The 19,938-nt window shown below is 42.1% G+C and overlaps 1 protein-coding gene across 1 annotated transcript; it reads left to right on the forward strand.

Moving 5' to 3' along the window:
• The first annotated feature begins 5,456 nt into the window (after positions 1-5,456).
• LOC106601326 (low-density lipoprotein receptor) lies at positions 5,457-17,000 on the forward strand. The gene is made up of 18 exons (XM_014193442.2): positions 5,457-5,736; positions 9,638-9,763; positions 9,888-10,010; positions 10,188-10,565; positions 10,701-10,823; positions 10,932-11,054; positions 11,239-11,358; positions 11,724-11,849; positions 11,976-12,147; positions 12,307-12,534; positions 12,648-12,766; positions 12,885-13,024; positions 13,160-13,301; positions 13,572-13,715; positions 13,830-14,080; positions 14,221-14,295; positions 14,433-14,596; positions 14,746-17,000. Exons 1-16 carry the CDS (start codon positions 5,679-5,681, stop codon positions 14,293-14,295), a joined length of 2,448 nt encoding a protein of 815 aa, XP_014048917.2. The 5' UTR covers positions 5,457-5,678; the 3' UTR covers positions 14,433-14,596; positions 14,746-17,000.
• The last annotated feature ends 2,938 nt before the right edge of the window (positions 17,001-19,938 follow it).

Below are 19,938 nucleotides of genomic sequence, written 5' to 3' on the forward strand. Positions count from 1 at the left end.
CAATAAGAAAGCTTATGTGCTAGGAGGGATGATGGTCAGGAGTTGAGGTGAAATCTGAAGAGATATGGAAGATGGCCAAGAATGTGATGGTTGAAACCAGGAGAACAGATCAGTGTACAGGAGTAACAGCTGGCTCCCCACAGGGGTGGAAGAACCAAGTAACCAATGGAACAGTTCCTCTCACTGCACTGTAGGCAGGCAGGCAGAGGAGATGGTCTGTTAAGAACAAGGGGTGTGTCATGGATGTGAGCCGTCTTGAGGGCAAGGCGGAGGGGCTGCAACCAGTGGTTATATGTTTCAACATGTATCTGCGCAAGTTGTCTCACATTGTCATATCTCCAAGACTCGTGACATACGAGAGAAAGCTGGATAGCAAGGTTCCAACAGAAGTGACCTTGAGCGTTGGACACAAACTCTCATTTGAGGACAATGTAGTCATTTTACTATATATTATTCAGTATCCACCCAACGTATCTCTTATCTCTGCCTTATCCAATTGTCCAAGGGCAGAACATTGTAAAACAATTCTAAAAGCAGTATGCTTCCCTCCCATTAGAAATAAAACCATGCTTTTGTATTGAGATATTAGAGCCATATGTTTTCTGGTGTTTGATAGTTAAGTCTTGGCAAATAAATAATGGCAGTCCTTCCAGTTGGTTGGTGATGGATTGCCCTGTAGTCTACAGACTGATGTTTTGCTAGGTGAAGGCCTTCACATGAAACATCAGACTAGTCTACATGCCAAGAATCTAGTGCTTTCCTCATTTTACTTTATAATGCATCTAGTGCAAGGCACCCAATGTCTACGCAGCATATGCTTCCCAGGTCTGTCAGGATGGATCACTGGGCCAACAGGCTCTACTGCAGCTGGAGGAACCTGATCTGACTCGCATGTCTCCTCTCTTGTGAGGGAGAAAGGACTCTCATTCCCAGCCAACCCACTGGACACAAACTGGTTGAGTCAACGTTGTTCTAATGTAATTTGTCAATGTGTTGTGATGTGGAATCTACATGGAAAATACATGGGATTTGAAAAAAGTAATCAATGTAAACTGCTGTTTCGAGGGTGAAATTTCAACCACAGGATTTTCTTATCATGGTAACCAAATTCCAACATAGATAAAACGTATATAAAATATGTAGAACACCTTTAAAACAATGTCAAAGTTATATCCGCTATCAGAAAAAAAAAAATAACAGGCTGGTCAGAACCCCTTACTGGAGAATTAATATGTCTACAGTTAACCTTTGGTCTCCCATCCAGGGTTTTAACCAAGCCCAGCCCTGCTTCGCTATGTTAGTTGTCTCTGACTACTACCAATGTGCTATCGTGGGAATGATTGTTGGGTGATCTTCACCTGAAAAATGAAATACACTGAACAGAAATAAAAACGCAACATGCAACAATTTCAAAGATTTTACTGCGTTACAGTTCATATAAGTAAATCAGTCAATTTAAATAAATGTGGCCCTAATCTATGGATTTCACATGACTGGAAATACAGATATGTATCTGTTGGTCAAAGATACCTTAAAAAAAGTAGGCGCGTGGATCAGAAAACTAGTCAGTAACTGGTGTGACCACCAATTGCCTCATGCATGTTGATTATGGCCTATGTAATGTTGTCCCACTCCTCTTTAATGGCTTTGCCAAGTTTCTGGATATTGGTGGGAACTGGAACATGCTGTCGTACAAGTTAATCCAGAGCATCCCAAACATGCTCAATGGGTGACATGTCTGGCGAGTATGCAGCCCATGAAAGAACTGTGGCATTGTGTTGTGTGACAAAACTGCACATTTTAGAGTGCCCTTTTATTGTCCCCAGCACAATGTGGACCTGTGTAATGATCATGCTGTTTAATCAGTTACTTCAAATTTATGCTACAACTGTCAGGTGGATGGATTATCTTGGCAAAGGAGAAATGATCACTAACAGGGATGTAAACAAATTACTGCACAAAATTAGAGAGAAATACGATTTTTGTGTGTATGGAAAATGTATGGAATCTTTTATTTCAGCTCATGAAACATGGGACCAACACTTCACATGTTGCGTTTATTTTTTTATTCAGCATTGCTAACAAAATCATTCCAAAGGGTAGGTTTAACAAAGCAAATTAAATGTGACCATACTTTTTCACTCATATTCTCCTGAGTGGTGCAGCGGTCTAAGGCACTGCATCTCAGTGCTAGAGACATCACGACAGACACAGCCTGGATTCAAACCAGGGTATCACAACCCGGCTGTGATTGGGTGTCCCATAGGGCGGCGCACAATTGGCCCAGAATCGTCTGGGTTTGACTGGTGTAGGCCGTCATTATAATAACAATTTGTTCTTAACTGACTTGCCTAGTTAAATACAAAACAATATACAGTTGAAGTCGGAAGTTTACATACACTTAGTCATTAAAACTCATTTTTCAACCGCTCCACAAATTTCTTGTTAACAAACTATAGTTTTGGCAGGTCGGTTGGGACATCTACTTTGTGCATGACACAAGTAATTTTTCCAACAATTGTTTACAGACAGATTATTTCAATTATAATTTACTGTATCACAATTCCAGTGGGTCAGAAGTTTACATACACTAAGTTGACTGTGCCTTGAAACAGCTTGGAAAATTCCATAAAATGATGTCATGGCTTTAGAAGCTTCTGATAGGCTAATTGACATAATTTGAGTCAATTGGAGGTGTACCTGTGGATGTATTTCAAGGCCTACCTTCAAACTCAGTGCCTCTTTGCTTGATATCATGGGAAAATCAAAAGAAATCAGCCACGACCTCAGAAAAATATTTTGTAGACCTCCACAAGTCTGGTTCATCCTTGGGAGCCATTTCCAAATGCCTGAAGGTACCACGTTCATCTGTACAAACAAAAGTAGGCAAGTATAAACACCATGGGACCACGCAGTCGTCATACCACTCAGGAAGGAGACGATTTCTATCTCCTAGAGATGAACGTTCTTCGGGGGAAAAAGAGCAAATCAATCCCAGAACAACAGTAAAGGACCTTGTGAAGATGCTGGAGGAAACAGGTACAAAAGTATCTATATCCACAGTAAAACGAGTCCTATATCGACATAACCTGAAAGGCCACTCAGCGAGGAAGAAGCCACTGATCCAAAATCGCCATAAAAAAAGCCAGACTACAGTTTGCAACTGCACATAAGGACAAAGATTGTACTTTTTGGGGAAATATCATCTGGTCTGATGAAACAAAAATATAACTGTTTGCCCATAGTGACCATCTTTATGTATGGAGGAAAAAGGGGGAGGCTTGCAAGCCGAAGAACACCATCCCAACTGTGAAGCACGGGGGTGGCAGCATCATGTTGTGGGGTGCTTTGCTGCAGGAGGGACTGGTGCACTTCACAAAATAGATGGCATCATGAGGATGGAAAATTATGTGGCTATATTGAAGCAACATCTCAAGACATCAGTAAGGAAGTTAAAGCTTGGTCGCAAATGGGTCTTCCAAATGGACAATGACCCCAAGCATACTTCCAAAGTTGTGGGAAAATGGCTTAAGGACAACAAAGTCAAGGTATTGGAGTGGCCATCACAAAGCCCTGACCTCAATCCTATAGAAAATGTGTGGGCAGAACTGAAAAAGTGTGTGCGAGCAAGGAGGCCTACAAATCTAACTCAGTTACACCAGCTCTGTCAGGAGGAATGGGCCAAAATTCACCCAACTTATTGTGGGAAGCTTGTGGAAGGCTACCTGAAACGTTTGACCCAAGTTAAACAATTTAAAGGCAATGCTACCAAATACTAATTGAGTGTATGTAAACTTCTGACCCACTGGGAATGTGGTGAAAGGAATAAAAGCTGAAATAAATCATTCTCTCCACCAGTATTTAAAATGTAATAAAATGTATGCACTCTACTGTAAATCGCTCTGGATAAGAGCGTCTGATAAATTACTTAAATGTAAATGTAAAAAAATTATTCTGATATTTTACATTCTTAAAATAAAGTGGTGATCCTAACTGACCTAAGACAGGGAATTTTTACTAGGATTAAATGTCAGGAATTGTGAAAAACATACACCTTAGCCAAATACATTTAAACTAAATTTTTCACAATTCCTGACATTTAATCCTAGTAAAAATTCTCTGTTTTAGGTCAGTTAGGATCACCACTTTATTTAAAAAATGTGAAATGTCACTGTATCTGCTCCATCAGCAGTCCAACAGCGGGAGCAGTGAGGGCAGCACAGTTAGTACAGTCTCATTAGGCACTTCTGTGGTTCTCCTTGGCCCAGTTTCAGAAGCTTTCATGCCCCATGGCGGGCTATTCAAGGGCCGGTCACTGAGAGGACCCACTCTCACCAGAGGGCAGAGAGTTGTGTGACTGTCAACTCCTATTATTGGTCTCAAATATTAGGTTAGCTTTCTGAGAATCCATGTGAAGGAAATACATCTCAATCCTGGAGTAAAAAAACAATTAGAAATGATTATTTTGTAAGGTATTTAAGATGAAATTGAATTGTTAATTCATCTTGATCTAGTGTAGTATGATCCAAATCTGTCTGACATAATCAGGATTTCATCTGTGTTACCACTCCCTGTTACTAAATAAAACATCATTGCTTCAGAAGGAGAGGGTAATAGCTATATAATTTGCTGTCATCATCAAAGCCTTGGCTTCTCCTGCCATCTTATTTCCAGCTACTGTGTGTAGCTAGATCCGCAACTCTGATGTGAGGCCACTATTAGATTACGGTTTTGAGCTTGTTCTATTAGGTCTGAAATAGGATGGGGGCTGTAGTCAGTTACTGGTTGACAGAGGCATGGCAGGATGTCATACTAATGCTGGTCGGGGCAGCAGACCCATGACAACTGGAGCAGTTTGACTACTTGTTTTGCTGTTATTTGTGTTGTCACGCATTGCCGCTCTGACCATGAGGGAAAAAACACAGTCGTTTGGCTGTGGCGTTTTTGTATTTTGTATAAGAGATGGTGCGTCGTTGCACACTGATGGACATTGGATAGATCAATATTAAAAATAGATAGAGCAAGTACAAACTAGATGAGAATTAGTCCTCAAGGCCATCATGATAGACCTGATAACATGTTCTGTGCTTATTGTTTGGTCCACTAGCATCCTATTTATTTTTCTTCCCTCCCCCCACTCAGTGCTGTTGTATTTCATAGGGACAACCTCGAGGAACCACAACAGCCTATGTCATTTTCTGTTTGTGTCTGGATTGAGCTGAGTCATGAAAATGTACAGTTTTATCATAATGTCACAAGATAGTTTTACTGAGATATGTAGAACCGTTGAGCTTTAAGAATGAACTCAAGGGTTAAACAGTAGTAAAATAGAGCGTCTGAAGACACGCCTTTCCATAGTGGGGCTCTGTATTCCAGAGATCACACCACTCCAAACCCCGCCCTATGCTTCTTGGGCTCCTCCCGTTCCAGCCCACTCCTGGACCACATTGAAATTGATCTGATGTTGCCAAACATGATTACACTGTCAGGAGCATCCTTGTCTAACCTCTCGTCCCAAGCGCATCTGAATCCAGAACATAAGAGCAGAGGAACTGAATAGCTTGGAAGCAGTGACTTTAACATAAAACAATCGTTTTAACATTGTTATAGCTGTATCATAATACCTTATTGACAGTCAGAGTAAAGTGTATATCATTTTAACAATTTGGCTGCAGACTATGGGGCGGCTGCTGTGCGTGCTGTTGGTGTTCCTGGCTTGCTGTGTTGTCCAAACAAGTAAGTATCTTTATTCTAACATAGGTCTACTCTAGTGTATCGTAAACTTCGGAATAATTCCCAATTCATTTGGTTTATTTGTTATTTGTTCCATTAATGCATAGTGGCAAAGTAAGTATATTTTTAAACATAGCCTACCTCTTGTTAAATATTATGTCTATCGTAAATGGCAGTTATCAAACGATTTGAAATGTTTAAATAGCCCAGTCGTGGACATCGCCTGACGCATCACGACGTGGGAGGGGGCTAGTTATTTGTAGAATGTAGGTCAAATTTGTGTTGCATCTTGAAGAAGCTGCGATAGTGTGCAACACAAATTGTTTCTTATTATTATCAGATCACAATGCGTAGGCGAGTATTTATTTCGTCATTGCACTCGTATTTACCTTTAGATACATTATCTATTTTTACCGGCATTTGTATGAATGAACTACGTTCACAGCCTCTGATTTGTTGTTGGCCATGAGATTACGTGGCCAATCAGATTTAAGAATGTGCAACAAGACGTTTCCGAAAGCTTGCTGTGGAATAGGAGCCGGGCGAGGCTAAAGGATGTTAACATTGTAGCGTGTGCTGAGAAGAGCGGCAGTTTACAGTTTTGCACTATTGTGCAATACTTTTTTGTGCAAAACAATTATTTTGTTAGTAGATTATTGTTCTTTTAAAGCTATAATCCTTCATTGCTACATCCATTTCAGGATTTATAAATTAAAGGGATACTACGGGATTTTCCCAATTAAGCCATTTACTTCCCAAGAGTCAGATGAACTCGTGGATACCATGTGGCCAGTATGAAGGACGTTTGAGGTAGTTTAGCGAGCCAATGCTAACTAGCATTAGCGCAATGACTATACGTTTAAGGGTATCTACATAATTATATATACACCCATTGATTATATTTTTATTTAACTAGACAAGTACAATGACGGCCTACCCTGGCCAAATCCAGACGATGCAGGGCCAATTATGGGACTCCCAATCATGTCCAGCTGTGATGCAGCCTGGATACAAACCAGGGACTGTAGTGATGCCTCTAGCACTGAGATGCAGTGCCTTAGACCGCTGTGCCACTTATACATACCTAATGAGATTAGTCCAGCTGTTGAACCCCATCAGAACCCAAAATATAAGCTTTTTTCCTCCAATGTTTGTAAACAATATAGGCTAAATGTAAACAAACCCTGCATAGTCTTAAAACATGGTTCAAATTATAATGTTGATATCATGGATGGTCAGTCCTTGCATCCATAGTCTGGCTCTGTCTATGAATTTGAGAGAGGTTACATTTCTTCAGGCCCATCCCTCAGCTTTTTACCAAAACAGAGGCGGGGTGTTGCTCTATTGTTTCAACTGCTCATTCTAGCTTTAAAGTGCAAAAATCTTCCAAATTCAGGTACAGCAGATTACAAGTGAATTATTGTATAATTAGGCTGCATAGCAAGGCTGCAATAGACTAAATGTGTTCTCCTCGACTGATGTAATAACCTGTCACATTGCAATCTAGATTCTCTGTTGTTCACTCATGTTTTTGACCCTTTCATGATGTATTGATGGCCCTATGGCATCATTGTGGTGGGCCACCCTGAGAATTAAAGGAATCCCTCTTGCCCACCTCCACAAAGCATGACTTTTATGTATTTCTCTTGAGGCAACATTCCAACATATTGGTTCAACACCATTTGCCCTGTATGCAATAACTTCCAGTGTTAGTGTTGGGGCCAGTATGGAAATGTTTGGGAAAAAGTGCCTGGAACGTGTTGGAACTGGCTCTCACACTCCTATCCATTGACACAACAGAGTTGTGTTGTTGTGAGAGCTTCAGCAGTCTGAAACATTCTGTGCTCATTCTCACATTGTCCATTGTCTTATCAGGAGGAGCGGACATCCCTCATATTGCACAATCTGTGACGTGCAGATATATCGAGAATGTGACATCGAATGGGAGACTCACACTGGGAACTTGATTCAAACTCTTTGCAAATAATCAGAAAGAATACCGTTTTTGCCTTGACATTTTCTGAGGGCCTAAATGGAGAATGCTAAGCGATAAATAAAAGTAGTTGCAGAATGACATGCTCCATCTCAAAAAAGATCTGTTCCATCACATATTTAGAAAGTGGTACTGATTAACTGTAAGCCTGTGCAAATCCCTTTATCAGGCTATCTGTGAACCATGTCCATGCCTTCTAAGTGTCATATTAAGAGATTTCTACTTTATTAGCCAGCTTCAACAGCTCATCAAACAGTGGGCAGAGCTGTTTCCTCTCCTCCAGCTTGTCCTGATAGAGGACAGAAGATCAATTAAACACACCACACATCAGAGGACAGACAAACATGTATGCCACGTTACATTTCTCCCCAAGGTTAATCAGTAAACCTTGTCTGTCCAAGCCTTTGATGGACTGAACTTTAAGCCTAACCAAATGTTATTGAAGGCAGGGCATTCGCCTGCATCTGACCATCATTTCTCTCTGGGAATGAGGACAGGTGGATATGATAAAGAGAGAGAGACTTTGATAGCTTTTAATTAGAGTTTGCAGGTATTTAGTCAATATACTCACCTGGCTGTAGAGGGTCATATTGTGTGAGTTACTAGAACCCAAACCGTTTTCCAAGGGATGGCAGTGTGAAATGTGATCACATCTGGGTATTCTTTTATGTTCTCTCTCAGTTGTGTGGGTATTCATTCACGTGTTGTTTTGCTCTTATTTTGTGGCTTGTTTTGTTCACTCACGGGGGAACTCTATAGATAAGACAACCAGGTAAGATAAGACTAAAGTCACTAATGATAAAACCTTTAAAGAAAGGGAGTGCACATGGAAGAGGGTCCCACCAATACAGCCGCCCATAGTACACTCTACATGGGGACAGCTGGGTCCAGAACTGGAATGGCAGTAACCTGTTTAGCTGTGGAGACATGGTGACTGAGGACATTGACTTCTCATGTTCATACTGTTTGTTCACAGAGAAATATCTGTACTAGATTTCCCCATTTAATTTCCACCCACTTTCCCAGATCTGCGGTTGACATCTGTTGAATAGAACGGAACGAAAAGCAGCAGAACTCCGCTGTCACAGTTTATGACCAAAATATCTCAGTAAAGAAAATGTAGGCCAAACTACGGGCCTTCTTCCAATGAGCATAAATTGTTCAATCTTTAATTCCCTTATTTACATCCTTGAAATAACATGGTAGTGCAATTCAGTAGGTATTACTGTTCCTGCAGCTGAAACCATTGGTGAGAAACTAATGTCTACGATCTCTTTTCATTTGTCATCAGTCACCACCACCCAATTACTTACAAAAATCTACATTCTCCACTACCAATGGCAGGTGTAAACATTAGTGTGTGTGTGTGTGTGCATGTGTATGTGTGCATGTGTCAGTGTGTTTGAGTTGTAGATTCTCCACATTCCTCTATAGGCAGGTTGGAATTTGCATGTGTATGTGTCTGTCCATGTATGTGTGTGTATGTTGAGGGAGAGGGTCATAATGGGCCTCTCCCACCCATCCCCCTGCCTCTTTGTTGATGTGTTACCAGCATCCCAGCCATAACCCACTGAACAGCCAGAATTACCACTGGTTGTCCTATCCTGCTAAGGCTTTGCAGTGCCATGGGCTTGGCTTGCCATGCAACCCCTCTCGGGAAAGCGTCTGATTTGTGTACTTTGCCAGGAGTACCAGTACCAGATCAGTGTGCAGCTATATACAGTGTCCTCTCGGAAAGCGTCTGGTTTGTGTGCTTCCCAGAAATAAATAGAACAGCAATTGGTTTCATTCATGAGAGATTTATTGTCCCATTATACAATGTATCCGTGGTTGTAAATGTTAGTCAGTTAAATGCTCCAGAATGAATAGTCATGGACTGACCGTGTGGGTACGTGTGTTTTTCCCTTATAGACGCAGAGACAGTATGTGGGATCAGGCAGTTCCTGTGTGGGAACGGGAAGTGCATTACGCAGAGATGGGTGTGTGATGACACAGATGATTGTGGAGATGGAACTGATGAGCTCCCCGGAACCTGCTGTGAGTAACACATACCGCTGTAACTAATAGAAATACAATAGAGGATTGAACCACACTTCTAGTTCAACATCTTTTTCAGTTTCAGTCTCTGATGGTTGTTCTCTCTTTTCGGTTGCACCTGTAGTGGCCAGAACATGCAGAACCACAGAGTTTAGCTGTGGTGGTCGTCTGAACCAGTGTGTTCCCAGTACCTGGCTCTGTGACGGCAAAGCAGACTGTGAGAATGGAGCTGATGAGGAGAGCTGTGGTGAGTGGTCCTGTCTTTTCCACTCTCTATTGTACCCTTCTCCCCAACTTACCTCCCAACATTTCCCCTTCTCTCATCTACTCTCTCTTTCCCCTCTCAGTCCCATTCTTTCCCAACTGATATAAGCCTGACAAACGAGGCTCCCCTCTAACACACACATCTCTGTTCCTCCCACAGCGCCCAAGCACTGCACAGATAACAAATTCCGCTGCAGTAACGGCCAGTGTGTGTCAGCCTCTTTTGTGTGTGATGAGGAGTTGGACTGTGATGACGGGAGCGACGAGGCTTCCTGCCCACCCAGCACCTGTAGCTCCACCTCCTTCCAGTGCAACAACTCTGTGTGTGTGCCGCGCCTGTGGGCCTGCGACGGGGACGCTGACTGCTCGGATGGCTCCGACGAGTGGCCCCAGAACTGTGGGACGCGAGCCCCTGAGGGTGCCCCCAAGCCCTGCTCCCTTCGGGAGTTCCAATGTGGCAGCGGGGAGTGTATCCACAGCAGCTGGAAATGTGATGGAGGGTTCGACTGCCTGGATCGCTCTGACGAGACCAACTGTAGTGAGTACATTCCCTCTCTCTTACTACCCTTTTATTACTTCTGTTAGCTATATTCGCTTTCATATTTTCTGTCTTTAATATGTAAGTTGCATATGGATTTTTGACTGACCTCTCAATCTCTCCTTCTCTCCATAGGCCGCCTCACCTGCCGCCCCGATGAGTTCCAATGCGGTGATGGCACCTGTATCCACGGCGGCCGCCAATGTAACCGCCAGTACGACTGCAGAGACTTGAGTGATGAAATAGGCTGTGTCAATGGTAGGCTCTTGCCCCACATAAAGCTACTACCCCTGCTTCTACTACTGTGACCTACTGGAATGGTAATACTTCCTTTGTGTTATAGTCACACTCTCCTCTCCTCCACAGTGAGCCATTGCAAGGGTCCCACCAGGTTTAAGTGCCGTAGTGGGGAGTGCATCAGCATGGAGAAGGTGTGTGACAAGCAGCGTGACTGCATGGACTGGTCAGATGAGCCTCTCCGAGAGTGTGGTGAGTATGAAGATGGAACATGTACTTAGGGGGAAAATAGTTTTGCCTATAGTTAGCTTCTCACGTAAAATGAGTTGGATGGAAACCATGGGAATGCTAACTAGCTGTGGTTGCTGAAAGAAAGAAGGCGTTGTGGACTGGTGTGTTGAACTGTCCCTTTTCTCTCCTCTGACCCTCCCTGCAGATTCCAACGAGTGCCTGTACAACAATGGCGGCTGCTCACACATCTGCAATGACCTGAAGATCGGCTATGAGTGCCAATGCCCCACCGGCTACTACCTGACGGACAAGAAACGCTGTGAAGGTAAAACTCCTTACCACTATAGCTGCTTGTGTGTCCACAGAGCCCAAAAAGTTGGCTCAATCAGCAGCCATATTGGATCTGATGTCCTTGCCAATGTGGACTTCAGACTGTACATCCATTAGGCCTAGTGCCAGGCGATGTGCCCATTGATACCTTTGCCTTAGTTCAATCCTGTATGGCAGTGTAAAGCTGGTGATAGTGGGGTGAGAAGGTCTCTGTCCTGACTGGACCACTTCCCTGTGGAGCCATGATGACTCAGTGCTGTTACCGTCACACCCCCTTCGTCTGACCCTACGCCACCGTTTACCTTCTCCAACACTGCCAGTTACACAGACGTCATATATGTCCTGTACCTCTTCCCACAGATATCGATGAGTGTGCCAACCCAGACATCTGCAGCCAGATCTGTGTCAATCATATGGGCAGCTACAAGTGCGAGTGTGAGGAGGGCTACCAGGTCGACCCAGCCACCAAAGCCTGCAAGGCCATCGGTAAGTATTGGACCTAAGAAAGACTGAATGCTTACTTTGCTCATGTTTTGATCAAGGTTATTTTTATATTGTCATGGGTCATGCATTGCAGTTATTGGAACGATACTCTCTCGTCTGATCACACAGGCACTGTAGCCTATCTGTTCTTCACCAATCGCCATGAGGTGAGGAAGATGACACTGGACAAGAGTGAGTACACGTGTGTCATCCCTCGTCTGAAGAATGCAGTAGCTCTGGACATGAACATGGTTGCCAAGGAGATTTACTGGTCTGACCTCTCCCAGAAGAAGATCTACAGGTGAGCAAAGCTTCCATGTTATCTTTATCCATAGAGCCCTGTTGTCGGCCTATTGCTCCCAGTGATATCTTGATGAGGATGATGATTAGAATGATGATGATGATGATGGTATAATAAATATATTTTCTCTCTATTTTTGACCCTTCTCCTACAATCCAGCACTTCAATGGACGTGGCTGCAGACACAGCGCAACACAAAGTTGTGATTGACAGCGACATCGAAGCTCCGGAGGGCATCGCCTTTGACTGGGTCCACGGCAACATCTACTGGACCGACAGTATCCTCAGCAGCATCTCCGTGTCAACCGCCAACGGGAGCCGCCGCAAGACTCTCTTCCAGAATGACCTGGCCAAGCCCCGCGCTATTGTGGTCGACCCCCACAGCAAGTAGGTCCCACACTGGCTTCAGGAATGAGCATAATGACTGAAACATTGAGCCTACACAGGATATTTGTTGAATGAGGACATGCTTTAATAAATGTGTTCTCCTGCCCTCCTAGCTTCATGTACTGGACTGACTGGGGAACTCCAGCCAAGATTGAGAAGGGAGGTCTGAACGGAGGAGACCGTGCTGCTCTGGTCACAGACGACATTGTGTGGCCCAATGGAATCACACTTGGTGAGCACTTTCATAACTTCCTACCTTTGTGTGTGAGGGTGCACATGCATAATTGTGTGTGTGTTTCTGGATGGTCACTCTGGTCTGACTAGTGTCTCTTGTCCTGTCCCCTGGTCAGACCTGCTGAACCAGCGGCTGTACTGGGTGGACTCCAAGCTGCACACCCTCTCCAGTATCGACGTCCAGGGTGGCGGCCGAAGAACACTCATTATAGATGAACACAGGCTAGCCCATCCCCTAGGCATCACTGTGTTTGAGGTGAGTGCCAAAATTACAACTTTAACTTTTAAATGAGGCACTATGAAAATAAGTCTGAAAATAACCATATATAATTAATATGTTTATGCAGAGATTAGACATGTTTAAATGGAGTACTGTGTATTCTGTGTGTAGGAAAGAGTGTTTTGGACAGATGTCAGCAACAATGCCATTCTGAGTGCCAACCGTGTGACAGGCAGGGACATCAAGCCTGTGGCAGAGCACCTGGTATCCCCAGAGGACATTGTGTTGTACCACAACCTCAAACAGCCAACTGGTATGTATCAGGTCTCTCAGCTTTTTAATCTTCCCATAGTTAGTTAGATCAGTAGTTTGTTTATGCCGTGGAGTTAGACACCAATGGGTTTTGGCGTGACGGTTGCACCTCAGGGATGCATTTTATTCAAAGTGCTATTTTTGTGTCTGGAGCCTCAGACTATTACAATGAAGTTACAATGCTGCAGTAGCATAGCAATAGCAAGGTGCTTTCTATTGAGACAAACCAGTACCCAGACTTAATCCCCTCCTCCCCTCTGCCCCACTCCAGGCAGGGACTGGTGCAAGGTGGCCAACGGAGGCTGTGAGTTCATGTGTCTGGCAGCCCCCCAGGTGGGCATACATTCCCCCAAGTACACCTGTGCATGCCCTGACAACATGCTGCTGGCCAAAGACATGAGGAAATGTGTACCAGGTATATATCTAGCTAGCACCCTCAGCCTCTCTATGTAGCATAACACAGGGGAAATACATGATCCCTTGCTTCCTGTATAATATCTAACCTAAGTGTTATCTGTATATGGACCAGCTGCACCAACACCTGCAGCTCCAGTCAAGCCCATTGTTCCCGCCTCCAACCCCCCCCATCGGCACCCGCCCACACCTCCCCTGCACCTCCAGCCCGCGCCACCACTAAGGCCCCCATCATCGCTACCACAGTTACGCCTGCGCCTCCCCGCACTACCAAGCCTGTGCCACGCAACCCCCAGCCTGCCCAGCCAGATAGACCCAGGATCCCCCAGGCCCAGACTACCACAGTGCCTCAAGTCACCACTCAGGGTAAGCATGACTTTAATGTGTGCTCTCATTAAATGCAGGAGTTATCAGCAATGAATATTTTTAAAGATGAGACTTTCCTGGAACATCACACTTTGACATGGTGTATCATTGATCTAAATCTGTCTTGTTTTTCCCTTCAGACATCCGCCATGAATTTGCTGCTATACCCACAGCCCCTTCAACCCCTGCAGCTTTATACATCGCGCTGCCTATAGGTAAGTTGCTTTAACATCACTGACTTAGACACACAGTTAGTATGATTATTACACACCAATGATGTTAAAACCCCACTTTAGCATCAACAAATCCCCCCTGACCTGTATGTCTCTCTCTCTCTTTCTCTGTCTCTCAGCCATTGTGTGTCTGGTGGCCTTTGGTGCCGTGCTGCTGTGGAGGAACTACAGGCTGAAGAACACTAACACCATTCACTTTGAAAACCCAGTCTACCAGAAGACCACTGAAGACCAGGTGCACATATGCAGGAGCCACAGTCCAGACGGCTACTCCTACCCACCGGTAAGAGGCCAATCTGTCATACACAGTCAATCTCAATGTCACTTGGAGTATGCTAGTGTTTTTATAGTAGCATATGTAGCCTATGGTATGTTGTACAGTAGCTGTAGTTCAGTGACCTAATGTATTCCTCTTTGTTTCCTTCCCTTCAGAGACAGATTGTGAGTCTTGATGATGAGGCTTGACCGTAGTGCTGCCGTTCCCTGCCAACACAAACGCTTTAAAGAGGAGAGAGCGGAGGAGTAAGAGAAACATTTTATATAAGCTACCTGGACAATCTTATTTTATTTTTTATTTTTTACCTCAGAACCTCAGACATAAGAAGGCAGAGAAAGTGTCATACCGCTGACCAAATAACTGTGTGCTCAAAGACAAATGGAAGCTCTGGAAAGAAAAGCAAGAAAAGGAGGAAGATTTCTCATTCATGTGTCTTTCTTGCCCATTTGTGCACAATCCAGAGCCATAAGAGACCATCAACTCATCTCCACCAAGTTTGAGTTTAATTGGCCCATTCTACACCATAGTATTTTCTCAGAGACTATTTGTCAGAACTGTGAAATGTCTTACAAATGGAAGACTGTTCAGAAGTTGAACCCCATTATGAAAGAACAGTAATGTAATTGTAATATTTGAGTGTTTTGTGTTTGTGAAGAAGTGCCCTTGATATATGAGGTGACTGCAACTTTATTTAACACCACTTAGAATTGAGAAAAATCGCTCTTTCTTGTTACGTAGAATTCAGAAATTAGGTATTGTAAATAACGAAGGTATTTATTTTACTTATATCCGATTCTGACAAAATGTTGAGAAATAATGAGCGGATCATATCTTTCACTATGTCTAGACTAATTTCTTTGTTCCTGAATTGTTTTAATATCAAAATCTGACTTAAACTAACACCTGAGCCACTTGTTGAAATGAAACCCTTTGATAGTGAATGTTGTTTTGAATTCTATACATGAACCAATTTTACCTCTATTACATCACCAGACAGGGACAAAGCCAAATCATAGCTTTTTATACCAATCGTCCACATTGCCTCACAAGTGGAGCACTATCCAAATGGACGGTTAAACACACTGATACTTATACTGTATGTCTATGTGCCTTGGTAACACTATTGCTGTCAATTTCCCTAATATGGTGTTTAATTGCAAGCCAAGACAGTAGATTTAGGACAGTCTGTCTGAGATGTATCTTTCTCATTTTCTCCCTTGTCTTACTTTCTGTCATCCACTCCTTCTCAAGCTTCCCGTTCTTTCAGCCCAACTGTGTGAGAGCAGTATATAATTGTGTAATTCTTCTATGACAGAAAGCCTTAAAAAAATTGGTTTACGGGACCGTGTGACCATAGGAGCCATGCCCATTGTTCATGTGTCATGCAACAGTAGTACACAGACTACACTCTTAGAAAAAAGGGTGCTATTTAGAACCTAAAAGGGTTCTTGGGCTGTCCCCATAGCAGAACCCTTTGAAGAACCCTTTTTGGTTCCAGATAGAACCCTTTTGGGTTCCATGTAGAACCCTTTCCACAGAGGGTTATACATGGAATCCAAAAGGGTTCTACCAGGAACCAAAAAGGGTTCTACTATGGGGACAGCTGAACCATTTTAAAACCCTTTTTTCTAAGAGTGTAACATATGTCTTCATTCAGGTTCAGAAACATAAGTTGCCTTTCAATGGTTTTCACAGCATTGTTTACTGGAGAGAGAGATTTATTTGACTAAGTAAAAACTGATTATGACGGTTCTAGGTACTGGAATAGAAGCCGTCCAAGTGCATTATATATCATGCTGATACCCTTTTAACCAGATGATTTATTCAAATACTAAGGATAGTGCTGAGGTAGCTTTAGGCCACAATGTTTGACACCTCTTTCTCTGAGATCAGAGTGAAATGAATGTGTCTAACTGTTTACAATGAAAGGTGTTTGACCTTGAGGATGTCACAGTGTTACAGGTATTAGACAGACAGAAAGTTTGGGTAATTATATATGGCCTAAGCCTAACAAAGACATTATTGTTGAGTCAGTGAAAGTGTTTGTTTATGTTTCTGTTGTGTTTTTTTTTATGTGGGGTTGGGGCTAAACATATTGTTTAATTCAATAGCCATATGGAATAAATCCAGAAATGTGTGTTAACTAACATCAACAGTGCAGATCATGAATATGTAAATATTATGTTCATAATGTATTTGTAAATATTCATAAAAAAAATTGGTCATGATGTCCCAGTGTAGAATTTCTACACCGTTAAACATTTGATGTACATAAATAAATGCTTATTTATTTTAGAATCATTACACTGTGATTGGTACTTTACGTATGCCTGAAGTTTTGGTCTGACAAGCCTTTTTGTGTTGTAAATGTGTCATACATTCACAAAATACAGGTTACAAGTTAACTGTGTTAATTGTGTTTGCTGCCTTTGGTTTTCCAGAATGAATCAATATTGAGATGCTTTAGTAGTTTCAGAATAGTCACCTTTCACATAGATCTACTATCCTTTATCATTCCATCAGATTTTTAGCACTAATTTCAGAATGAAATATTTCCAGAATTACATTTCTTTATCCTTTTAGATAATAAGGGCACTACCAATGGCCATTACATTAGCAGGATGACAGCCTGTTGAATAACACAAACGTTCTGTAATTCCTGACAGAAGCATGGAAGATATGATGTATTTATTTATGAAATTGTATGATTGTAAATACACAAATCACACAGCTGTTTTCTCCTTCCGGACTATGTTGATTTATTGTGTTTAATTATATGGACTCAGGCGACTGACCTTTAGTGTGAGCTTGTTTTTGTCTTAAATGAAGAAAAAGGAGCGCTCTGTTTCTGCATAGATCGGATTATTTATTGACGGGACATAGGCCTACTTTTTGTTCAAGCTGGGATGAAGTGTGTATGGGTACTTTCTTTCCATATGTAGACTGCAATATCTCATCTTCATGTCATATTGCCACGAGCTTTCTGGTCTATAAAGTCATAATGACACCAGTTTATGTCAAAGCTACTCCACAAGAACACTTCAAGAGAACACTTTTCACAGCACACATCTCCAACTGAAACAATTTTGCAGATTGTGTGGCAGCCTTAATAAACAGTGTCCAAGAATAACAGGAACAGCATCCAAGAAAGAAATGAGGTCTCAGGCTTTATCGCTCAGGTCAAACTGTCTATGTGTCCTGGCAGCAGGCTCTCTACTGTAAACAAAGTTCAAGGCTGTGAAGGGAGGATAAATGATAACATACCAAGAAAAAACACACACACACACACACACACACACACACACACACACACACACACACACACACACACACACACACACACACACACACACACACACACACACACACACACACACATCATGTACAGTAGGACAATACTGTACACACTTAAAGATAAAGTAGATGCTGGGTTTGGATCACTGGCTGAATAATGTTAACCAGCTGTCAGTAACTAGGACACTTATTCAACTGGAGATTTGGCCTCCTTTTGTTTGATTACTTTACTTGTGACATTCATCCAAACAAATAACTGTTCCCTGGAATATGACTTCATTTCCTAACACAGTGTTCTAGACTGGTTGTTTTTGTTGGCATGACGCATTTTTGAAGCAAAGAACCTCGGGTTGTCCTTAATCATTAACATAACAACATGAGTTCAGTACAGCTGAACTGGAGCTTGGGTTTATTAGAGGTACAACAGAGTGTAAAACTGTAACAAACTGTCAATATGGGCAATATTCTTTATACTGGTATTCAAACGGATTGGTGTAATAAACAGTTTACATCATCAGTGGAGTTAATATGAAATACAACCTATCTATATGGAAACATATTAACCATACTCTCTCATTTTAAGTAAACATTACAGAAGAGATAAATGGTGAGGCCATCCTTATGTTTGTTTTTTGTGTACATTGAATATATGCCAATATTCTATGCAGAGGTTGGACATATTCACTTTTCTCAGAAGGGGAAGCAGTGGGCGGAGGGTGGAAATAGGCCAGGGAAGTACACTGCTTCCTTCTGAAACCTGTTGATGTTTTGTCCATTGTTTACCTATATATCATGACTCTACATTTTTTAGGTGAGCCCTCTCACGTAATGATGACATGATACAGTGTCATTCTACACATCAGAAAGCTTTGATTTGTAGTTTTGCTTCCAGTTAAATTCTTCATCCCATCTTGATCTATTTTCTTCAGATGAAGACAATCTTCATCTAATTTTTAACTCCAATTAATGCCAGTTCAGGTGAGAAAAACTCCTGAGCCACGGGGTAGGCTATTATAAAAGGATACATAAATTACACCAGTTTGGTTCCTTTTGAGATGTGTAACTTGGTAAAAAAAACTGTTTGAATTCACTTCATTTTAACATTCTGCGGTAAAGAGCACATGTTCAACTTAATAAAAAGCTAGTTTTCACAACTCAAGAGGTTCAACAACTAAATTACAACAGTAAGTGGCACTGAGTCCAGAATAAAGTTACAGGGTTGAAGATTTCATCTTAAATTAGCCATACATCCCCTTGTGACAGGGGAAAAGAAAGCTTGTTGTGTGCCACAGGGAGGTGCAATTGAATACAAGCGTCAGGGGAAAAAATGAAATTGTTAAAACATTTCTAGCTTGTTTATCCATGGGTAACAGGGTTGACGTGTTATGCTCGAACCACTCAGTTTTCACCACAAAACACCAGAAAATGGCCAAAAAGAGTAGAGCCAACTCACCTTCTTGTACGCTATGATTTGACTATTAGATGTCAAGTAATAGTTTCACCATATTGAAATTAGAGTTCAGTTCACGTAATAGGGTTGACCTTAAAATGAGGGACAGTTCGTTTTTTTTATCTTAAAATTAATCACTAATCACATTAAATAAATATTGATCTTCAGAAATGACTTTGTCAAAGCAGCAAAATAACTGGGGCTTTACAATGATGGTGAAAGTCATAGAGGGTGCACTGAGGGACATGTGAAAATACTGAATTTTGTCTTCATTTACATAAAAAAAATCTGATTTATTGAATTATCTATGTGGTCTATATTAAAGAGCACTTCATTAAATATAACAAGCTTTAAAAATGTAACATTGGTGCACAATTTCTACTTAAAAACATCAAAGGGACGCAAAAAGGCACTCATTTCGTGAAACAACAGTTATATTGCTGTCCCTTGGCTATCCCCTCAGACCTCAGATAAACACCTTCCTCCTCTCTGAATCCCACTGCAGCCTCACTCCCTACAGCCCTCCAATACCTGGTCAACTATTCAAGACATGAGGTGAATGAAGCTACTTAAAGTCATTAATCATTCCAGAAACAGTCTTTTT

Source organism: Salmo salar, chromosome ssa03 (genome assembly GCF_905237065.1).
Source record: "Salmo salar chromosome ssa03, Ssal_v3.1, whole genome shotgun sequence".
Lineage (NCBI taxonomy): Eukaryota > Metazoa > Chordata > Actinopteri > Salmoniformes > Salmonidae > Salmo > Salmo salar.